General features: G+C 32.5%; 1 protein-coding gene across 1 annotated transcript in view; it reads right to left on the bottom strand.

Annotated features, from left to right (window-relative positions):
- CFAP47 (cilia and flagella associated protein 47) overlaps positions 1 to 23,652 on the bottom strand; it is a 781,966-nt gene that overhangs the window by 727,525 nt on the left and 30,789 nt on the right. Inside the window, exons 7-11 of the mRNA XM_074302067.1 lie at positions 22,702 to 22,832; positions 16,937 to 17,005; positions 14,023 to 14,100; positions 10,337 to 10,481; positions 1,807 to 1,898 (exon numbers count right to left, since the gene is read on the bottom strand). Coding sequence (XP_074158168.1) covers positions 1,807 to 1,898; positions 10,337 to 10,481; positions 14,023 to 14,100; positions 16,937 to 17,005; positions 22,702 to 22,832 — 515 coding nt within the window. The remainder of the gene's footprint in view (positions 1 to 1,806; positions 1,899 to 10,336; positions 10,482 to 14,022; positions 14,101 to 16,936; positions 17,006 to 22,701; positions 22,833 to 23,652) is intronic.

The following is a 23,652-nucleotide window of genomic DNA, read 5'->3' as shown; positions in this document are numbered from 1 at the left end:
TTCTGGAATGCAGCTAAAGCAGTTCATGGTGGGGGGGATTATATCCCTACCAAAACACAGTAATAAAATAGAAAAAAGAGAGAATTGATAAACTGAATATGCATTTAAAAATTTGAAAGCCAACATATAAGCAAACCTGATAGTACAAAAAAGAAGACATTCAAAATTAGAGGAGAAATAGGTAAACCAGAAACAAACAAAAAAAAATATGGAAATGAAGAAAAAGCTAAAAGCTGATTCTTTAAAAAAAAAAAAAAGACTAAAGAAATTAGTAAACTTTTAATTTAGAAGGAATAAGGTTAAATCAATAAAGTGTCATATAAACAAGATGAAATCACAAAAAATAAAAAGGATAATCAGTATGTATTATATATAAGTATATACCAACAAAACTTAGAGCACAAAATTAACAGATGAATACCACCTAAAAATATCTAAATTGGCAGACAACTAAATAGAAGGATAATTAAACCAATCTCAGAAAAATAAATAAATAAATTAGAAGGGGAACTCCTAGTCCTAGTCCTCTCAGGACAATTCTATCAATTTTTAAAGAACAATTAATACCTATATTTCATAAATTGTTCTAAAAATTGTATAAAGTACCCAAATAATATGCATGTGGGAAAATGTTCCAAACTATTAATAATTAGTGAAATCAATATTAAAATAACTCTGAAATTCTACTTTATGCCCATCAGATTAGCAAAGTTGTTTAAAAAAAGAAAGAAAAAAAATTTCAAATATTGGAGAGGATGCTGAGATGAAAAATTTGTAAAGCAATTTGAAACTATGTTTTATATCCTTGCATCTAGTAACACTACTATTAGGCTATACTACAAAGAAATTACAGAAAGAGTAAACAGATCCATAGATATAAAAATATTTATTGCAGCCAATAGTAGTGCCAAAGAACTAGAAATTAAGGTGGTGTCCATTGGGAATGACTGAACTAATAATGGCATAAGTATCTAATGGAATACTATTGTGCTAAAAGAATTGATAAATGGAACAGTTTCAGAGAAACAATGGAAAATGTGCATGAACTAATGCAAAGTGAAGTGAGTAGTCTCAGGAACAATTTATGACAATCTTGTGAATTTGTTAAATGACAAATAACTTTGAAAGATTTAAAAATTCTGATCAATGCAATGAACAATCAGAGCATCAGATGACTAGCACTGAAGTTTCCCTACTGAGAAGTGATGACCTCAAGATACAAAATAAATCATATATTTTTGTAAATAAATAGTTAATATATTGATTTATTTAACTTTACCATGTTTATATTTTAGATAGGTGTGGTGGTGGTTTTTTCTTCCCACAGTAGAAAGCAGAGGAAGACAAGAATTTTTAAAAAACTTTTTATTTAGAATAATAAAATTTAATTTTATTTTTAAGAATTCATGAGAACACATGGATAAAAATTGCCTAAGATGAAAGGTATAAAATGAGTTGCAATCTGTACTGTTGGGAAAAAATACACATGTGTGAAATTGTGAGTCTACTGATGTACTAAAAATATTTCAAACGTATTGTGCTTTCATCCAACATGAAAAATATTTGAATAATGGATGTAAGATGAGTAAAGGAAAACTTCATAACAATTTCTGGATGAGATTTCTGCCACAAGATTTTACTATTTTGCTTTAAGGGACTTCTCATGTGCTGAACATGCCCATACTTAATAAAAAATACAGAATATAATCAAAATACAAATGAGTTTTTGGATTACTAGCTGATTTGGAACACAAACAAATCTGTTATGAATAATTTAGAGTTAACTTAGATTAAGTAAAAACTTACCTCTTTGGGAGAAAATGCTAGTCCACATTCCATCGATGAGTTTTTTTCTAATTCCACAGCATATGAATAGGGAAACATGGGATCTTTAAAGACTGTTCAGAGTTATAAAAAATGCATTTATCAAATACAGGATATAAAAGGAGGGGTAACTTAATTCCATAATTTTAGAAACCTTATTGCATAACCAAAAGCAATTATTTTATAATGTTACATTCCTATACATGTGTGCCATATAAATACATTATGTAGAAACAGTCCTTAACTTCAAGGAATTTAAAAAATAAAAGACTATAATAATGCATACAAATATGATAAAATGTGTCAATAAAATATAAGCAAACAAATAGAAGCCACTAGATAAACAAATTGTAAACACATGGAAATTAAATGCATAAAAGGATAGATCACAAGAATAAATATATAACTGAGGAACAGATCTGGGTAACAGCTGTAGGAGTTCTAATTTCAGACTACATAGTGCCAGGAAATCTGTTTTTCCATAATTAATTGAGGAAAGCTCTTTGAAAGTGGTTTTGATTTTAGAAATCTATTGTTTGAAAGGTTTTAGCAGATAAAGGAAAAGAGGAGTATAAAAAAATCTTCCCCCCAAAAATAAAGAAATTCAAAAAACAAGTGATTGAAATTATAAATTAACTATACAAGAAAACCGAAAGAATGATGAATGTCAGCAAGCATTTATTAAGCACCATGTTAATCACTGAAGATTAAAAAAAAAAAAGAAAAAAAAAAGGGTAAACTCCCTATCTTCAATAAGCTCAAACCTAATGGAGGCAATAAACAAGGAAATATGTACAAACAAGTGATATTTGAAGTGAATATGTTATTTCACAAAATAAACTAGAAGAACAATTTGACCAGAACAAATCCATGAGGAGAAATCTATGATCAAAGCATCAAAATCTTGAAAGCATTAAAAGATTGTTCTATAATATATCTAAAGGAGGGAAGATACCAGAAGTTGATTAATAAGCACATACAGAATACCCACTATTTGCTAGGCATAGTGTTAAGCATTGGGGATACAAAAAATGCAAAAGATAGCCCCTGCCCTCAAGGAGATAGAAATCTCTTTGAGGAGACAATATCCAAACAAATATATGGAATTTATAGAGAGAATCAATATAAATAATTGAAAGGAAAGGCATTACAATCAAAAATGAATGAGAAAGACTTCTTGTAGAAATAGACGTGAGTTGTGATTAAACAGAGCCAGGGATCAAGAAATAAAGATGAAGAGGGAAAGCATTTTAAGAATGGGGGACATCCAGAGAAAATACCAGACTCAAGACATGGAGCATCTTGTCATGGAGCAGCAAGGTAGTTAGTATTAAAAGGCAAAAAATATGTTGTGGGAAGTAATAGAAAAAGTAAATTGTGAAGGATTTTAAACACCAACCAGAAGATTTTGTATTAGATAATAGAAGTTATGGGCAATTATTGGATTTTAAGGGGTTGAGATGGTGAGAACTATGCTTTAAGGAAATTACTTTGATGATTGAATGGAGGATGAATTGACGTGGAGAGAAGTAGGCAGATTATCCAGCAGCAGGCTATTATCATAATAGTAAAATATGAGGTAATGAAGTCCTGCACTAGAGTGATGAAAGTATCTATCAGAGGAGAAAAAAAAAGGGTATCTTTGAGAGATATTGCAAAAGTGAAATCAATAGGTCCTGAAATTAGAATATATATCAGGGGTGAGAAATTGTGAGAAATTCAGGATTAAACCTAGATTACAAATCTGGGAGACTTGGGACTTAATCTGAATGAAGATCCAGCAAAGGAGACTAAGAAGGAAAAAACAGGAGAAATAGTACTGTCCCAAAAACTACAGAAAGAGAGTATCAGGGAAAAGAGAATGATTGATAGTGTCAATAGCTGCAGAGAAGACAAAAAGAATGAAAATTGAGAAAAGACTATTGGTTTTGGAAATTAGAAGATCATTAGTAACTTTGGAGAACTTTTGGTAGAATGAGGAAGTTGGAAGCCTCATTGTGGAGAGTTAAAAAGAGAAAGTGGATATCTCTACTATAAATTACTTTTTCAAGGAAGTTAGCCAAGTAGAGGAAGAAATAGAGGATGGTAGTTAGCTAGGATGGAAAGATCAAGCAAGGGGTTTTTGAGGATGAGGGAGATGTGCATGTTTATAAGCAATAATAAAAGAGTCTGCAGACAGGGAATTAATGAGAATAAATAAGAGTGCAGATTACAGAGAGTACAATTTGTTGAAAGTGATCAATAGAATGTAAAAACTTATGCAAATACAGGGCTTTGTCTTGGTAAGAAAATAAAGGTCCCCTCTTTTGATGAGATGAGGATAAAGATGGAGATAATAGCAGAAGACATATGAGTGATATGAGGTGATGAAGAAAGAAGAAAAGGTGTTCATAATAAACAATCCATGTTTTTAGGCAGAGTTCTCAAACCAATAGGGTGGGAGTGAGGAAACCATGGAAAAACTGAGAAGAGATTAAAAAAATAATTTTGGAAATGCTGCTGTGAAGAATTGGAGAATGAGTTGACAAGGGCAAGGGAAGTGTAGGCCTAGGGGCTATGAAGGATTCTTATGCAACTTAAACAACTTTAATACAACTTCTGCTGCATAACATAAATTTATAGTGGATCAAGTCAAAACAGTTGTGCAATTTTCTCCACCTTCTTTCAGCAGCACATGTATATGAGGTGATCCAACCCACAAATGAACATATTATAAAGGGGCTAGGGATGAACAAGAAGAGGATATGTTGAATTGAATTGGTTTATCAAAGAATCAAGATGGATAAAAGAGGAGGGAGTGTCTAGTGATGGCTTTAAAGAGAACTGAAAGATTGGAGGATTGAACATCACAGTATGGACAAAAAGTAGGTTTTGGTTAGGGAAGGCAGAAAAAAAGGTGGAAAAACAATAGATTTTGGCCAGATAAGAAAATTTTGGAATTTTTTTAACATTTGAGGCTTTTATGGGTGATGAAAACAACAAGGATGTGATCATCTTTGTTAGTAGCTGAGTTGAAATGAAGAAGTTATGGGAAATAAGCAAATTGGGAAATTGAATGGTTAGGGTATTTGAGGAAGAGTCAATACATATGTTGAAATACATAATATAAGGTCAGAATTTGAGGAGAAGAGAAAAATTTTGAACCAAGCATCGAACTATTGAAGAAAGAAGAGTAGGGCCCAGGAAGTCTTCAAATAACAACTACCAGAATTTTGATTGAGTGGTAGATATGGATAGTATGAATCTTAAAGGAGGAAAAGGTTCTGAGTGATAGAAAAACCTAAAAGAGGCAATGGAAAGTAAGAGTTTGATATTTCCATCTCAAGCTCATTTTAAAGATGGAGATGAGGCAAACAGAGTTAAGTGACTTGCCCAGGATCACCTAGCTAGCAAGTGTCTAATGCTAGATTTGAACTCAGGAAAATGAATCTTTCTGATTCCAGGTCTAGCACTCCATCCACTATGCTGCCTAACAAACCCAAAAGAAGTATAGCTTCCAGGAATAAGAAGGAGGTTAGTTTCACTATAGTGAGACCACCTCTAGAAAATTGGATTCACTCCTAAGTCCCATACTCTTTTTTTTAGTTATTTTTTTAATTTTATAATTATAAATTTTTGACAGTATATATGTATGAGTAATTTTTTAATAACATTATCCCTTATATTCATTTTTCCAAATTTTCCCCTCCCTCCCTCTACTCCCTCCCCTAGATGACAGGAAATCCCATACATTTTACATGTGTTACAGTATAACCTAGATACAATATATGTGTGTAAATGCAATTTTCTTGTTGCACTTTAAGTATTAGATTCCGAAGGTATAAGTAACCTGGGTAGATAGATAGTAGTGCTAACAATTTACATTCACTTCCCAGTGTTCCTTCTCTGGGTATAGTTATTTCTGTCCATCATTGATCAACTGGAAGTGAGTTGGATCTTCTTTATGTTGAAGATATCCACTTCCATCAGAATACATCTTCATACAGCATTGTTTTTGAAGTGTACAGCTATCTTCTGGTTCTGTTCATTTCACTCAGCATCAGTTCATGTAAGTCTCTCCAGGCCTCTCTGTATTCCTCCTGCTGGTCATTTCTTAAGAGCAATAATATTCCATAACCTTCATATACCATAATTTACCCAACCATTCTCCAATTGATGGACATCCATTCATTTTCCAGTTTCTAGCCACTACGAAAAGGACTGCCACAAACATTTTGGCACATACAGGTCCCTTTCCCTTCTTTAGTATTTCTTTGGGATATAAGCCCAATAGCAGCAATGCTGGATCAAAGGGTATCCACAGTTTGTTAACTTTTTGGGCGTAGTTCCAAATTGCTCTCCAGAATGATTGGATTCTTTTACAACTCCACCAACAATGTATTAATGTCCCAGTTTTCCCACATCCCCTCCAACATTTATCATTATTTGTTCTTGTCATCTTAGCCGATCTGACAGATGTGTAGTGGTATCTCAGAGTTGTCTTAATTTGCATTTCTCTGATCAGTAGTGATTTGGAACACTCTTTCTTTAAGAGATTAAAGGAATAAGAGTAGGTAATGAGGAAATCAAACTGTCACTCTTTGCAGATGATATGATGGTATACTTAGAAAACCCCAGAGATTCTAATAAAAAGTTATTAGAAATAATTCACAACTTTAGCAAAGTTGCTGGATACAAAATAAATCCACATAAATCTTCAGCATTTTTATACATCACCAACAAAATGCAATAGCAAGAGATATAAAGAGAAATTCCATTCCAAACAAATGTTGAGAGTATAAAATATTTGGGAATCCATCTACCAAAGAAAAGTCAGGAATTATATGAGAAAAATTACAAAACACTTGCCACAAAAATAAAGTCAGATTTAAATAATTGGAAAGACATTCAGTGCTCTTGGATAGGCCGAGCGAATATAATAAAGATGACAATACTCCCCAAACTAATCTATTTAGTGCTATACCAATCAGACTCCCAAGAAACTATTTTAATAACCTAGAAAAAATAACAACAAAATTCATATGGAAGAATAAAAGGTCGAGAATTTCAAGGGAACTAATGAAAAAAAAATCAGATGAAGGTGGTCTAGGTGTACCTGATCTAAAGCTATATTATATAGCAGCAGTCACCAAAACCATTTGGTATTGGCTAAAAAATAGACCGGTAGATCAGTGGAACAGATTAGATACAAAGGACAAAAAAGGGTACAACTATAGCAATCTAGTGTTTGATAAACCCAAAGATACCAACATTTGGGATAAAAAATTCGTTATTTGAAAAAAACTGTTGGGAAAACTGGAAATTAGTATGGCAGAAATTAGATATGGATCCACACTTAACACCATATGCCAAGATAAGATCAAAATGGGTCCTTGATTTAGGCATAAAGAACGAGATCATAAATAAATTAGAGGAACATAGGATAGCTTACCTCTCAGACCTGTGGAAGAGGAAGGAATTTATGACCAGAGGAGAACTAGAGATCATTATCGATCACAAAATAGAAGATTTTGATTACATCAAACTAAAAAGTTTCTGTACAAACAAAACTAATGCAAACAAGATTAGAAGGGAAGTAACAAATTGGGAAAGTATTTTTACAGTTAAAGGTTCTGATAAAGGTCTCATTTCCAAAATATGTAGAGAACTGACCCTAATTTATAAGAAATCAAACCATTCTCCAATTGATAAATGGTCAAAGGATATGAACAGACAATTCTCAGATGATGAAATTGATATTATATCCACTCTAAGTCCCATACTCTTGAATGAGATGAGGTGAGATCTTTCAAGACAGTTGTGAAAATCGAGTAAGGGTTCATCTACTTCAGTGTTTGAGTAGGCCTGAAGGACTCTGAACATTGAGTCAAGGGCATAATTGCATTCCCCTCTCAAGATATCTCCTCCCTATTTCAGCCAAATATGGGCAACTATGTATTTATTGGTCAAGTTTCAATTTTATGTAAGGCTCTCAGCCAATGAGGATGAGGGTCAGTGGTGGGAGAGGGTGTTTTTCATTAGGGATTAAAGGTGCTGTCCTGCCCACAGGAGGCGCTTCCTCTCTTCTATTGTCTATTGGAAGAGTGGAATGTAAAATAAACTTTGATTTTTTTAGAGCTCTCTCCAGCTTTTTTATTAAATGGTGACCCCTCATCATTTCCGTACCACACACTCTTAAAAAGGAAATTTATTAACCAGAAAGTATCTAGAGGAGAGTGATCAGGACTGTGAGTTCTTTATGTTCATGGCATAGAAGAATCAATTAAAAGACTTAAAGGTTGTTAACCTTGTGAAAAGAATCTCAGGGGGTGATTATAATTAGTCAAGATTTGGAAAGGTTTGTTATCTGGAATAGACTTATTAGAGATAAGACTACCCAGCCCTTGAGGGCAGAACCAGAACACCAGGTGGAGCTGAAAAGAAGCAACTTTAGGTTTGATATGCAGGAAAATTTTCTTAATAATTATATATATCCAAAAGTCAGGCTTCCTTGAGAAACAGCAGCATTCATCTTAGAAATTTTCAATCAGAGGATAGATTGCCACTTGTCAGGTACATTACAGACATGATTACTTTTTGAATATGGGGATTGGATTCAGTGGCTGGTAAGTTTCCACCTAAGTCTAAAATTCTGTGATCTTTAAGAAAACATTCAAAAGTAATTATTGAAGCATTTTTAGTTATCTGGAATTATACTACCAACTGCTTCTCTCCAGGAATCTTAAAGAAAGTGGTAGCATCTCAAAACTCAAAACTTCCTAAATGTGACACTTCCATAGCTACTCCCTCTAGTTTTTAATTCACTTTATTTCAGTAACCCTTTCCAATAACCCTTGATATGATGTAATAAAGAAAATATTTATTGAGTTTCTATCAAATGTAAGCAATTAACTGTATAATATTGGGTTAAATAATGTGAAAAAGAGAATTAAGCATGATTATTGCTTATTATATGAAAGCTATAACAAACAAATGATAAAGTCAGAAATGAAAAGAACAGATAAAATGAAATAAAACATTAAATCAATTCAATTTAGAAAACACAGATTAAATGTGTAAGATATTTTGTGTGGCAATATAAAGTAGTAGAGTGGACCTCAGAATGAGGAAGACGTGGAATTAAGAACCACTTCTGATGTATATTGACTGACTGACTGATGTTGGTCACATCATTTAATCTTTTATTCCTCCTGGCAATTCAAGGAAGGAAGGAAGGAAGGAAGGAAGGAAGGAAGGAAGGAAGGAAGGAAGGAAGGAAGGAAGAAAGAGAAAGAGAGAGAGAAAGGAAGGAAGGAAGGAAGAAAGAAAGAAAGAGAAAGAGAGAGAGAAAGGAAGGAAGGAAGGAAGGAAGGAAGGAAGGAAGGAAGGAAGGAAGGAAGGAAGGAAGGAAGGAAGGAAGGAAGGAAGGAAGGAAGGAAGGAAGGAAGGAAGGAAGGAAGGAAGAGGGACAGAGGGAGGAAAGGAAGGAGGAAGGAAGAGAAGAAAGGCATATATGAATACAAAGAGATGTTTTTTAACACTCAATACATCTGATGGAGTAAAATACCCAAGTATAAAATATATCATTTTAAAATGAGCTTTTGGAAAAATATAATTTCCTTAAAACTTCATTTAATTTAAATATCATCACCTCAGTCAGAGTAATGTCTTGTAAGGAATGGTGATATAATGAATAATTGCAGTTTTTTTTTCCTTAAGTATATATACCAACTGATCTCTGCAATTAAATTGTCTTCAACAGTTAAGTTTAACAAATACATGTAATCCTGTGATATACAGAATCACATAATTTTAGAGTTAGAAGAAATCTCAGAGACCATTTAGTCCAATCCATATACAAAAGGATCTCCCACTATACCACAAATGTGAAAGTCATCCAGCTTCTGTTAGAAGATCTCCAAGGAGACTGAGGCCACCATTAGCTTTTTTCTTGGCTGCTACATTACATTTTTGACTTAGATGTTGAGTTTTCAGCCCACTAAAAACCCCAGATCTTGTTCAGGCAAACTACTGGTCTCACTAAACTTCCATCATTCTATATTTTCAACGCTTATTGTTCAAGCTGAGTTTAAAATGTTTTGTTTTTCCCTTCTAAATATTACTTTTTCAGATTCAGTTTAATCACTGTCATGATTTTTTTCTATCCGGATTCTGCCATCTGTACCTTCTAATTTAACAATCAAATATTTACTTTCAAAGTTGCCTTGATACTTAAGACTGATGCCCAATTTCATAGATTGTACATCATAACCAAAAGGGTTAAGACCATGTCTTTTTAAACTTTGTGAATACCACAGTACTAGTATAATGCATTGCACATAATAAATGGTCAATTAATTCTGAAAAGTCAAAATAACTATTACTTCAAGAAAAGTCACTAATACAGGACAAGAAATGCTATTCTAAAGTCATTAAGAAAGTTATTACAATAACATTTAAATTTACCAGTAAAATTTTTTTCAAAAGTTTCCTTTTTTTTTTTTTACATAATCATTCTAGTGGAAAGAAATACCTTCTTGGTTTTTAAAATCCAATGTAAATTCTTGATAGTTTGATAAGTCAAATTCCACTCGGGCACGTGTTGTACTTTTGTTATTTAGTGTAAATGTAATAACCTTTGTAGAGCCAACATAAACACCATGGAAATTTAAAAAGCTCTGTAATTTAAAAATAAAAAAAAATCAAAAGTAGAAAATACAGAAACAAAGTTAACAACTCACACAAATTTAAAATTATATTTTCAAACATTTCAATATTATATGTTCACAAGTGTAACTATGCCAAGAAAGTGGGTTCATATTAAAATACACTTAAGGAAAGAGGATTACTCAAAGAATGCTTTATTATAAATTCCAATCTACTCATTTTAAAGAAACAAATTGTAACTGACATCATATTTTCATTAATATATTATAAAGCAAATTTTAAAATAATATGATTAATGTACAACTACCCTATATCCATTTTAGGATAATGAGTACATTTAGGAAAGAGTAACATGATGAAAGCAGAGATAGGAACATAAACCGTCAACAGTTCACAAGGAATATTATAGGAATAAAGAATGGAGAAAAGGAGACTACTTAGAAAGCTGCTACAATAAGCTCTGGAAGAAATTATAAGACCTTGGATTTATGGTACCAAATGAGGAGAAATTAAAGGTCAAAACAGACTGTGACAGAAAAGATTGTTCAAATATCTGTAATGACAATCATGAAAAATCATAGAAACTGTAATATATAAATCACAGTCTGAATATGAATGATATATTGTATGTATATACACAATAATTATGTAGCTAACTGATCATGGACAGCTTTGTAGAGTGAACAAAGTCCTATGGACTTATGATGTCTTTGTGAAGAACCCTTAGGAAATGGCATGTATTAAAGTAAATATATACATAATCAAAGATTTTAATAAAAAATATAAAATTGAAAATTATCACCCATTTCTGATTTTTAGCTAGAACATTGCCTACTTCCACCCTGAAAAAAAGAAAATTTAAAAAAGAAGGCTTTCTGTTTTGGGGAGAGTGGTAGAATAAATATGATTGATGGTTTCATCAGTCTTCAAATAAATCAAAGTCTATAAAGCAATAGTAGTCTCCAATCTCCTACATCTGCCTTGTAGGATGAACTAGCTTTAGGAATTGAAATTAAATTAAATTTTAGTTTTAGGAACTGAAACTAAATTAAATTAGCATTTAATTGACTCAAGAGATTAAGGCTTGAATCATTTATATAGTTTCCTGGTGGCCTAAGTACAAAAGTCATGGGAAGATGGGTCTCCCTCAGGCTTGGTTGGTCAACATGGCCAACATAAAGTCAGGAAAATGGCACTCAAATGAATAAATATTTTATTCTTACTCAGTGTCCTTTCCATGATCTAACTAAGTAAACTTTTGTGTATGTGTGTGTGTGTTAACTATTAGATGATCTTCAAGTATCTCATTAAATTCTAAAACTTAAATGTCAAGTCATCCTATAGCAGATCTTGCCTATTACATTTGGTATGCCTGGCAATATTGGATCAGAATGATTTCTTTCAAGTGGAGAAATGACAATGCAGAGGAAGATGAGCCTAGATGGGCCCTGAGCTTCTTGAGGTGCTGATCACGTTCTGTAAAGTAGTATTCCCTTCCTACCACAAGAATAATTAGAATGTAAACTGTAGAGGCACTTAGCAACTAAGGATAAATGTGAATGAGTTCAGTATCTTTACTATCCATAAAAGATAATATACTAAAGGTGATAAATGTTTGCTAAATTTGCATAATTTTTTGTACTTGAAGATGACAGTGATTTCCAGGATCACTCGCTATATTAGGTTAAGATCTCCCTAAAGACTAGAATTGGGAAATTCTTTAAGAATTGCATTAAAGGAATTGCTTGAGGCTTTTTATATGTCATTTAATGATAATAATAGCTAACAGTTTTATCACATTTACTATTTGCCAGATACTGTGAGAAACATTTACAATTATTATCTCATTTAATTCTCATGACAACCCTGGGAAGTAGATACTATTATCTCTATTTTATATATGAGGAAACAGAGAAGTGTCTTTACTGGGGTCACATATCTAACTAGTGAATGTCTGAGGCTGGATTTGAATTTGGGTCTTCCTAATTGCAGACCAAGCACTCTGTGTCATATAGATTTTGATGTGACTCTTCTATCAAAGCATTAGGCAAGACACTTGACAGGACAATGAGTAGCTCTGATCCCCAGGAGTCCAAAAACTTTTCTAGAATTTGAGATATAGAGAAATCTCTCAGCCAATTCACCAAGCTAGGGTGAAAGAAGGAGAGAATCAGTTTAAAAGAACAGATAGTATTTCTTCTCTCCTGCGATTTCCAATTCTCTTTTGTGACTTCCAATGAGAAGTAGGGAACCTTGTACCCCTCACTTCTAGAATAGACTTCAGCATAGGGGGAAAAGAGCATTCATAAAAGGATTCAATTTAGCATGAGGAAGCAATACTTAGTCCACACATGGGGGTAAGCCATTGAGATCCTAGCTGTGACATCACTCAGTCTTGGCAGAACTCAAACCCTAGCAGTAACAGTGCTACAGCAGCATTCAATTCAGCATGGAGTAGTTAGTGCTTGATCTTGGCAGGAATATCTCCTTCAGACTCTACCAATGGAAATTCCCATGGCATAATTTTAGCCAGCTTAAGGGAACAGTGTTCAGCACTAAACCAAGAGAGAGAAAGAGTCCTTGGACTCTGGCACAAAGAAAGAATCTTTTTTTTTTTTTTTTTTAATCACATAATGGTGGGAGAGAGGACTAAGACTTGTAATAAGGAATCAACAATTGATGCTAGCAGAGGAGGGTGATGGTGGGTGCGAGGGAGCCCAGTAGAAGGTGAAAGTAGGAAGCAGTCAGGGGAATAGGAAATGGAATATGTGGAATATATCTGCAAATGGAATAAGACTTAATTGGGTGAGCAATGGCATGAACAGTGGAAAAGATGAGAAGGAGTAATATCTGTGCCAAAAGTGTCATCATCTGTGCTGTTGGCCATGATATTACCAATGCTGTTCCTATTCATTATCAATGCCTTACACTAGAATACTAACTGGAAACTACAAAGATTCAACATCATCTTCTACTTCGACCATATTATATTATAATTTAAGGCTCGATACTTTTAAAGTGGTGAGGCAAAGCCTAATTCTGCTCTTCATTCTCCTTCATATTCTGTTCTTCTGTCAAACCTTCAGAAGGTCATATTGCTAGATGTCCTTTTACTATTTTTCTGCTTTTTGGTTTTTGTAGTGCTATCATGTTTCCAATATTAAGGGCTGTACTGTAATGTCCCTAAGGCTAAAGTGGTAAAAAGTCTTTTAGAAACCTTAAGAACCTAGTCACCAAAGAATGAGATATAGTAGAATTAATATCTGTCACATAGGCTAGAGTAGATTTAGGAATTGAAACCATGTTTAGTATTGAATTGAATGGTTCAGTAGACTAAGCTTGGGCCACTGGCACAGTTTTCTGGTGGCCATAGGTACAAAAGTTAGGCAAGAGTGCCTTTCCTTCAGGGTTATCCAATATGTTAACATAACCAACAGCAGTATTTTAATATGATCATTGATATTGAGGTAAAAGAAATGAAATTGATGATTTTAAAAAGACCAATGAAAAATACTCTGAGAAAATGAATACACCAACAATGTTCATACTCACCAAATTAATGACTACATCAGCAATATCTATAGAGCCACCAATCCTAAGCTCTAATTCTTTTCCCTGGCGTATTATTACCTAATTTTAAAGAAAAATGAAATATCAGAATGTAATTTTCTCATAGTCACACTGACACTATCCAAAATTAAAATATCTAAGGACTTAAAATTACAACAACTAAGGAACTACTCTATCTATTTGACTATGCTTCCATAATAAACTTAACCTTAAAAATTATTTAATGTATTCTTCAAAATTAAATCAAATAAAATACTCAAGTTATTATTTTTCTTCCCACTGAGAGAAAAATCAATTGAATAATGATTTCTTATAAGTGTTTCATGTCACGTCTAAATAAGTCAATAAGCATTTAATATTTTGAAGTATGCCAAATGTTGGTAAAGAAAATTAAAAACAGTCCTTTCTAAACCAAAAGCCTTTCCTGAATTATCAAAAGATCTAGAACTTAAAGCTACTTCAGAATCAATCTAGTGTAATCTAATCATTTTATCAAATACTCTTTTTCAATAACACTGAGTCAGAAGAGTTAAAGTTTAGATCTAGGAATACAGATACAAGTCTCTGGAGAGGGACCCAATATGAAAGTTTCTTCATTCATTCAATATAATCAATTTTATATGCATAAAGGAAATCCAGTTTATCTAGAATTGTTAAAAACTTGGATGTTGTGACTTAATATTCTTCTAGTTGAGAGAAAATGAATGTTTCTCTCTTGTATTAATATTTTTTTTCCTTTTCTAATTCCTCATCAAGAAATCAACCAGTGTGGGAAATTTTCCTCAAAAAACTTATCTAGGAAAGGAAATTCTAAGTTTAGACTAATGGGTGGATTCCTGTTCATTGTGTTTACACTGACAGCCCAGGTAAAACGTGGATTCTCCCTTTTGTCAGGCAGGTGATATGAAAATTAATAAAGTTTCTTTAAGCAAGATTTGCATGATTAGTGTTGTATACTCTAGAATATATCTTTCATTACAATATTCATTCCATTAACTGTTAACCAATTAGAATTGATTGTCCTTCTCAGGAACTCCCATTCTTCTAAGGGAATATAATATTAACTGGACCATAGGTTTTATAGTGTTCAAGTGTGCCACTCTTTTATTAATAGCATAGTAGCCTTATTTTTTAAATGGTTAAATTACCCAGAAACTATGTCTCTCAAACTTTAAATGAGACCTGATCAGATGAAATACCACACAATAATACCATATAAAGTTTTTCAGTTTTTAAAATACAACCGAACTCTGAAGGTAAATTTAATCTTTGTTTGATGAGACTGAAAGGCAACATGGCATAGTAGAAAAAACCTTGAAGGAGTCTTAAGAATTGGTTCTGAGCATGGTTCACTAGCTTTACAAAACATTAGCTATATAGCCATGGGCAAGGAAGTCATTCTAACTCTCCAAGATTCAGTTCCTTCTGCTAAAAATGGGGATTTGTATACTTTTACTACCAACATGTTACTACTAACATGAGGTTGTTGTGAAGAAAACAATGGTTAAAATTGTTGTTGTTATTATTATTTTTATTATATAATTCTGTATGTGTTAAAAAGCATCAGTTACCAAATTTTAAATTAATCTGATAATATGCATTGTAAGTGGATTATTCCAATGAAACTGCTAACAGCTTGTTTGTCATGTGTCTTAGAAAGAGCACAATATATGGAAAAAAAAATTAGTTATTTGATCTTTTTGATTATTTGGATTCACATTATTTCTAATTTAACATACATAATTAATTATTATAGAAAGCTAAAGGATATAATTAAGTCAGCTTTTTTTCCTACAGATAGATAATCAAAATACTGCTTTAGCTTTTTGAAATTCCGATTACCATGTTAAAGGTTAGCAATATACTATAACATTTCACTATTTAATAAAATCAGAATCTGTCATGTTAGAATGTTTTATTAATGTGTTTAATGTTCACTGAAAGAGATTTTTTTAAGTCAAGGTAATTTCATTTTATTTATATAATTTCCAGAACATATGGCAATAGAATAGTTCATGTGAGCTATAAAATATATTAGACATTAATGCCATACAGATTTTACCTTCAATTTAATCAGTCATTAAACTATTTAGAATTAACACAAAAGAATTAGGGACTTCACAGAAGAAAGGTCCCTTGCATCCAAATTTTGTCTTTCTTTGTAATCTCAAAACTCAGCATAGTGCCTGGAACATAGTAAGCATTTAATAAGTGCTTGTTGACTGATTAATTTAAATAATTTTTCTATGATACCTCTACAATACTACTAAAAGACATATCAGCAGTTTTGATGAAGGTGCTGGAACATTTCAAGGGATACCAAAAAAAAAAAAAAAGTTTTTGTTCTTGATAAGAAATGAACCAGTAGTGATTTCTTTCATGAGAAAAATTTTTCAGATAGAATAGAAAATTTTTCAATTGCACTAGAACCCCAGAAAAGGTTATATTAAAAATCTAGAATCAGAATTTTGCTGATTATTCCAGGCTGAAGGAAGCCTTTATTCCTCTCTAGGGAACCTTCAAAGCTCCCTCTCCATTTGCCCCTTCCTTCTTGACTATCTCCCACCCTCTCTGATTTCTCTAAGCCAAGGTTACAAAGCTATCAACTTTGATCATAGCCAGCAAAGAGCTATGATAAATAACACTTAATTACAATGCTCATTGAACATCACTTGTTGTTTCTATAGCTAACTTCCACAATATGGGGAGATTACCAGTCAACACTACCTAATGTTATTCCTTTTACACTTCTAAAAGCTGCTCTCCTCTAAACTCTCAGCATATAAGTACCACATATACTGAAATCAAATTCTCTAAATAATTCAGAAAAAAAATTTTAAATAGCTCCTATCATTCTGTAATATTATTTAAATGTCACAAATAAAAAATCCCATACCTTTGCTTTCGTATCAAATCTCTCTGAAAAATATGGTGTACAGGCAATATTGAGTGAAGTTAAACCCCCCTACAGGTATTATGCCATGAGATGGAGTGACCTTAATGAAAGGTAGAAGCTCTTGGTCACAAATCTGAAAATATAAATTTGTGGAAATGTTAACTCATCCATTCAAATAACTGTTAGGAAAGTTTTTCAATCTATTTCAAACTTGCTGGAATAGAAAATCCAAGATTACTTAACAAGACAAACCATCACTAGCAAACTGCGAAATCTGAATTTCACTTCTGATAAAGGAATCTTTGGTCAAGAAACATCAACAGTAGTACTTTTTTTAATTCAAAAGAAAACACAATGTATTAATTTGGAAAGGATATTCAAATTTCACTAGAATAATAAAGAATCGGACTCTAGTATATTATTATTATATACAGATGACAAGAAAAGATTATCAATTTGAAATTTGTATTTGCAGAAAGTTGACTGGAAAAAATACTGGACTTAAGAAAGAAATTGGATTAGAATTTATGAAAATAAATAACTTGAATAACTTATTTTACTCTCCAAGAATCCATTTTGTGCAGAATAGTTTAAGGAGAAATTAACAAAACTTGGGAGAGAAACTGAATATAAATTTTTAAATATATTACTGCTATAGAAAGAATAGTCCAAGAAATTAGTGAAAGAGATTGTTCCCAGAAGGCAAAAAATTAATTGGAATGGAGGAAAGATATAGAATGGTAGTATGAAGAGATTGAAGAATGAATGAAAGATTTATTTGCTTGTTTTTTAAAGATGAAAATGATTGTCCATTATAATATGATATATTCCTACAATTCTTGCTTCTAGGGAAGGTTGAATTTTTTTTTTTGTGATATTTTGTGATCAAGAGCGGAGTAAGTCACTTAATCCCAATTGCCTCAGCAAAAAGAAAGAAAGAAAGAAAGAAGAAAGAAAGAAAGAAAGAAAAGAAAGAAAGAAAGAAAGAAAGAAAGAAAGAAAGAAAGAAAGAAAGAAAGAAAGAAAGAAAGAAAGAAAGAAAGAAAGAAAGAAAGGAAAGAAAGAAAGAAAGAAAGAAAGAAAGAAAGAAAGAAAGAAGGAAGAAGAATGAAGGAAGGGAAGGAAGGAAGGAAGGAAGGAAGGAAGGAAGGAAGGAAGGAAGGAAGGAAGGAAGGAAGGAAGGAAGGAAGGAAGGAAGGAAGAAGAAAGGAAGAAAGAAAGAAAGAAAGAAAGAAAGAAGAAAGAAAGAAAGAAAGAAAGAAAGAAAGAAAGAAAGAAAGAAAGAAAGAAAGAAAGAAAGAAAGAAAGAAAGAAAGAAAGAAAGAAAGAAAGAAAGAAAGAAAGAAGAAAGAAAGAAAGAAAGAAAGAAAGAAAGAAAGAAAGAAAGAAAGAAAGAAAGAAAGAAAGAAAGAAAGAAAGAAAGAAAGAAAGAAAGAAAGAAAGAAAGAAAAAAGAAATTCATGGTATCATGGTATCCAAAGACTTGGAATTTGATTATTTCTCTGTACTTCTTCTGTTCAGACTATATCTAGAAAATAAAATTTGGTTTTGTGTTATACCCAGAGGAGAGAAAGAAAATACCTAGAATAAAGACAGTCTTAAATTCATGCCATATGAGATGTTAATTTGAGAATATTTGACTAGAGAAGTGTAAACTTATGAGAATGGAAGAGATATAAGTATTTTACATGTCACATGGAAGAATGATGAGACTTGTTCTTTGTCCCAAAGAGAAAGTGGGTCCAAATTATAAAGGTGTAAAGGTAATCTTGATATCAGGAAAACCCCTTCTAACAATTAGAATTATCCAAGTTTGAGATGGACTGTTTTGGAAGATAATGGCTTCTCCCCATTGGCATGTTTAAAAAGGAGCTAGGGAGAGAGAGATGTTCACACAACTCACTTTTAAGGTTAATCTTCATTATTAAAACTTTCTCCATCACTTTTTAAAGTCTAGGCAATCAATAAAACAATAAACTAAGATTAGATTCATAGAATTTGCTTATTTGCAAGGTGTAAACAAAAACTTAACCATCAGCTGTCAAGTGCTGATATGATTTGACCCAAGGATATCATTGGTTCCCCTCACTTAATATATTAAGGCAAAAAAACAGAAGACTACAATTTGTTAGATAATTATTGAGAAAATTTTTATTTTGGCACCAGTTGGACACATGGCTTCTGAAGGTCAACAGGGACTTTTGAAATGTGGGACAAATAAATTCAAACCCAGGCTTCTCCTGATTCTAAGTCCAGCATAAAGAGAAACTTGTTAGGCATAAACTTCATAGAACTCATGTAAACTTTTAAAATTAATTGTAATATGTCTTAAATGTAAAGCAACATTTAGACTAATAATTCTACCTTGAAGCAAGATTATTAAGCTCAGTAGGATCACTTACCCTAAAGTAAGCATGATGATGACCAAGATTTGAAGAACTGTTTTCTTTGATGTTGTTAAACCTTGAGGGCAATTCTCAAAAAGTACATGATGAGCCAATAGCGTAACTTTGGCAAGACCAAGCTAATAATAATATGAAGGAAGAAGGGGAAAGCATGTAAGTTACTCTTAATAAATACATTATCAATATTAACCAGGCTTTCCCCCCAAAATCATCATTATACATTAATAGATATGTATTAAAGCAAAGTTATGGCTTTAAAACCAAGCATGTTGGAGAGTAGTATGACACAAGTAAAATTGTACAACATTTGTAATCAAAAGACCCATGTTTAAAGCCTGACTCTAACACTTATGAACTATGTGACTTTAAACAAAGCTCCTTAACTTCTTAAGGTCTCATATATAAGACAAGTGGTTTAGACAAGAAGACTTCCAGGGTTCCTTCCATGTTCTAACTTGAAAATATTCTATTTCATATAAAACACATTAAGAAGATGAGAATTCTAAGACCCAGAAATGTTAAATGACTTGCCCAAAATCATGAAGATAGCAAGTGAGAAAACCAGAATTCAAATCCAGGTTCTCTAACTACAACCAGCATTCTTTATATACGATGCTACCTCTTGGATCTGTCATTTTATTTACACTTAAAAATTAGTCACATTATCTTATTTAATAACACTTACCTAGAATAGCTAAGGTTTATATGACACTTTGATGTTTGCACAATGCTTTACTTTTATTTGGTCCTTAAAAGTTTACTGTGGGGGGAGCTAGGTGACATAGTGGATAGAGCTCTGAAGGAGGACCTGAGTTCAAATCTGTTCTCAGACACTTAACATGTCCTAGCTTTGTGACCCTAGGCAATTCATTTAATCCCAATTGCCTCAGCCAAAAAAAAAAAAGTTAACTATGAAGTAGATTTTATAGACATCATCTCCATTTTGCAGAAAAAGAAATATGTTTGAAGAGTATAAGTGACTATTCCTTAATAATGCATTTGAGTATAGAAAAGCAATAAGATCTGAATCCAGATCTTTCCTAACTCCAAATTCAAAGTTCTTTTCACTGTACTACAATGCCTTTTCAGTTTAATTTTAATTTCTGATTTAGAATATAATTAGAAAGAAATTTAACATGATTAATTATATACAAGTAGTACTAAAAATCCCTATAAATACATATCCACAAACATAGCAATCAATGTTCTCCTCTTAAGATCAAGATGGCACCCCTTGGGCTAATTCTTCTCTTTGGGGGAAGAATGGAGAAAGAATTATAGCAAAAAAATCACTATTCTTTTTAGGAATAAAATGAATTTTGAATTATTTTGGTTAAAAGCTAAATATGTATTTACAATGTGTTTAATATCATAAAATGATTTTTTAATTTATAAAAGAGGGAAAAGAAAAAATATTAGCAAAAATAATAAATATTTAGGCAGGCCAGGGAATGTGAACCTCTCATTTCTACAAAAACGTCAAGAAAGAAAGAGTTGATGAAGTTAACTTGTCCAGGCTTCTTTGGGGGCAAGTTTGTGTTCTTTGCGATTCTGCAACATTAGATTTGTTATTGTTGTTGATTTTTTCCACTTACATTTTTACTGTTACTGTGCACCCAGTTTTCTTGCTATTACTTATTTCACTTTGAATCAGTTCTATTCATAACTCTATCCATAACTCTCTGTATTCATAAGATTCATCATTTTTATAGCAATCATATTTTATTATAGTCACATATTACAGTTTACTTAGTCATTCTTCAAAAGATGAACATCTACTTTATTTCCAATTCTTTGCTATCACTAACGTGCTGCTATAATTGGTACATACGGGAACTTTCTTTTTACCAATTTCCTCCATGGAATAGATGTCTGAAGTAGAAACTCTGAGTCAAAAGATATGGACATTTTATCCATTTTATTTACATAATTCCAAGTTCATTGTACTAATTCATACGTCTACAGCAACTTTTCACAATCTCTCTAACATTTATTATTCTCATTTTGGTGTTATCTTTATCAATTTTCTGGATATGTGGTGAACCCCAAGGTTGTTTGGATTTGTATTTTTCTTATTACCAATGATATGAAGTATTTGTTCATATCTGTCATTAGTAGTTTGTAATTCTTTTGAGAATTATTTGAACTGTTTATGTCCTTTAATCACTTATGTACTAGGGAATTAAATTAGAACTAACTAATTTAAGTTTTCAGATTTATCAAATACTGAATTATTATATTCCATTATTTCAGGACATTTTATAAAGTTTTCAGTGGATAATATAATCCTGATTTTGATAGACTAACACATATAACATGAAGATCTTCAGTAAAAGGTAAAATTTCTCTTAAATCAAATTTGGAGATAATCTTAGAGAGAGAAATTAAAAGAAACCTAAGAAAGTCTTGAAGAAGGTGGGATTTTAACAGACACTTGAAGGAAGGCAAAGAAGCCAGGAAGAGAGAAGAAGGAAAAATTGCAGATGTCAGGAATAGTCAATGAAAGGACATAAAATCTGGAGACAGAGTATGTTATTGAAGGAATCATAGGAAGGTGAAAGTCAATGGATTATTGAATATTAGGAGGAAAATAAGGCATGAGAAGACTAGAAAAAGAAGAGGAAACCTTATGAAATTCCTTAAAAGACAATCACAAAAATATTATATTTGATTCTGGAAGCAATAGGGAACCAATGGAGTTTATTAAGTAGGGAGAGGAAAATTGAGAGTATGACATATTCAGACTGATGCATTAGAAAAGATTACTTTGGAAGTTAAGTGGAGGATAGACTATAATACAGGGAGATCTGAGGCAGGAAGACCAATCAGAAAACTTTTAAAGTAATTAAACATGAGTTAATAAGAGCCTGGACATAGGTGGTGGCTGTGTCTTGGGAGAAATGGAGTAGTGCAAGAAAGATGTTGTAAAGATAGAAGAGTCAGAACCAAGCAATAGATTGTACATAGGCAGGGGGAAGAAAGTGAGGAGTCAAAAATGATGACTATGTTGCAAGTCTGGGTAACTGCAAAGATGATGGTGTCCCAGAAAATAATTGGAAACTCAGGAAGAAAGGAAAGTTGGAAAAAAGATGATGAATTTGGTTTTTTATATGTTGGAGTGTCATATGCTATGGACATATAGTTCAATAGATAGATGGACATGTCAGATTTAAATGACAAACAGCATTTTGTATTTTCTCCTAGAGTAATAGGAAATCACTATATGACATGACTGGAATTGTGCTGAAAATGACAGTGTAGACAACATAGGAATGTGAATCAGTGAGTAACAAATCTACTAAAACAAGCCCTTACTACAACCCACATAAAAATATAGATACATCAATGAAAAGGCATTACCTTTACTACACAATCTAGCCTCACTGTGTTTCCATTATACACTTGAAGGTCAAATTGGCCTCTCTCTGGAGAGCTGTAACTTGGTTGCCAGGTCACTTCACAATCCAGTGCCGAGTATCCTTTTACAATACCTGTATTAAGTACAGTATGAAAGGTAATTAGCCATCAGCCACAACGTTTTTGTTGTTGTTATTTTTGTTTTTTAGGGTTTTTTTTTATATATTAGTTTTCAATCCATAGGATTTCCAAAGTAGGAAAAATCTTCTATGTCACCTATTGTTGTCCTTTGTAATCAAAGAGGACCAGAATGACCACTATGTCAGATCACTGTACAGTGTGTCCAATTGTGGCCGATCAGACCAATATGAACTCAGAATTCTCTACAAGTTAAATACATATAGTCCATATGAACATGTGGAATGGAGATGTCTCTAAATCTGTATACCTCATGTTTCCTTTGTGCAGCTGCAATTCTGCTTTACTCAGAACAGACCAACTTCTTTGATGTGGGCACACCATACTAGGTGGTCCTGTGTCATACAAATCTCTAAATTGATTCCGAAGTTCTTCAGAGAGACCTTGAGAGTTGTCCTTGTATCAATTCTGACCTCTATGTGAGTACTTGCCATGTGCAAATTCTTTATAAAATAGTCTCTTCAGACAAACATACATTTGCCATTCAAAAAAATATGGCCAGCCCATCTGTGTTGCAATCTCTGCAATACGATTTGTTTGCCTGGCAGTTTTAGCTCAAGAAAGGGTCTCGGTCTTCAATACCTTATATTATAGGTGGTCTTCCTAAGACAATTCATATGGAAACTATTCTGTTTCCTGACATAGCACTGGTAGACTATCCAGGTTTCACTGGCATAAAAGAATAAGGTCACCACAAGGCCTCTGTAGATCTTCAGTTTGATAGGCAATCTAATACCTCTTATCTCCAACACTTTC

This window comes from Sminthopsis crassicaudata, chromosome 3 (genome assembly GCF_048593235.1).
Source record: "Sminthopsis crassicaudata isolate SCR6 chromosome 3, ASM4859323v1, whole genome shotgun sequence".
Lineage (NCBI taxonomy): Eukaryota > Metazoa > Chordata > Mammalia > Dasyuromorphia > Dasyuridae > Sminthopsis > Sminthopsis crassicaudata.
The sequence above is the reverse complement of the archived record's forward strand: the minus strand, read 5'-3'. Positions and strand labels throughout refer to the sequence as shown.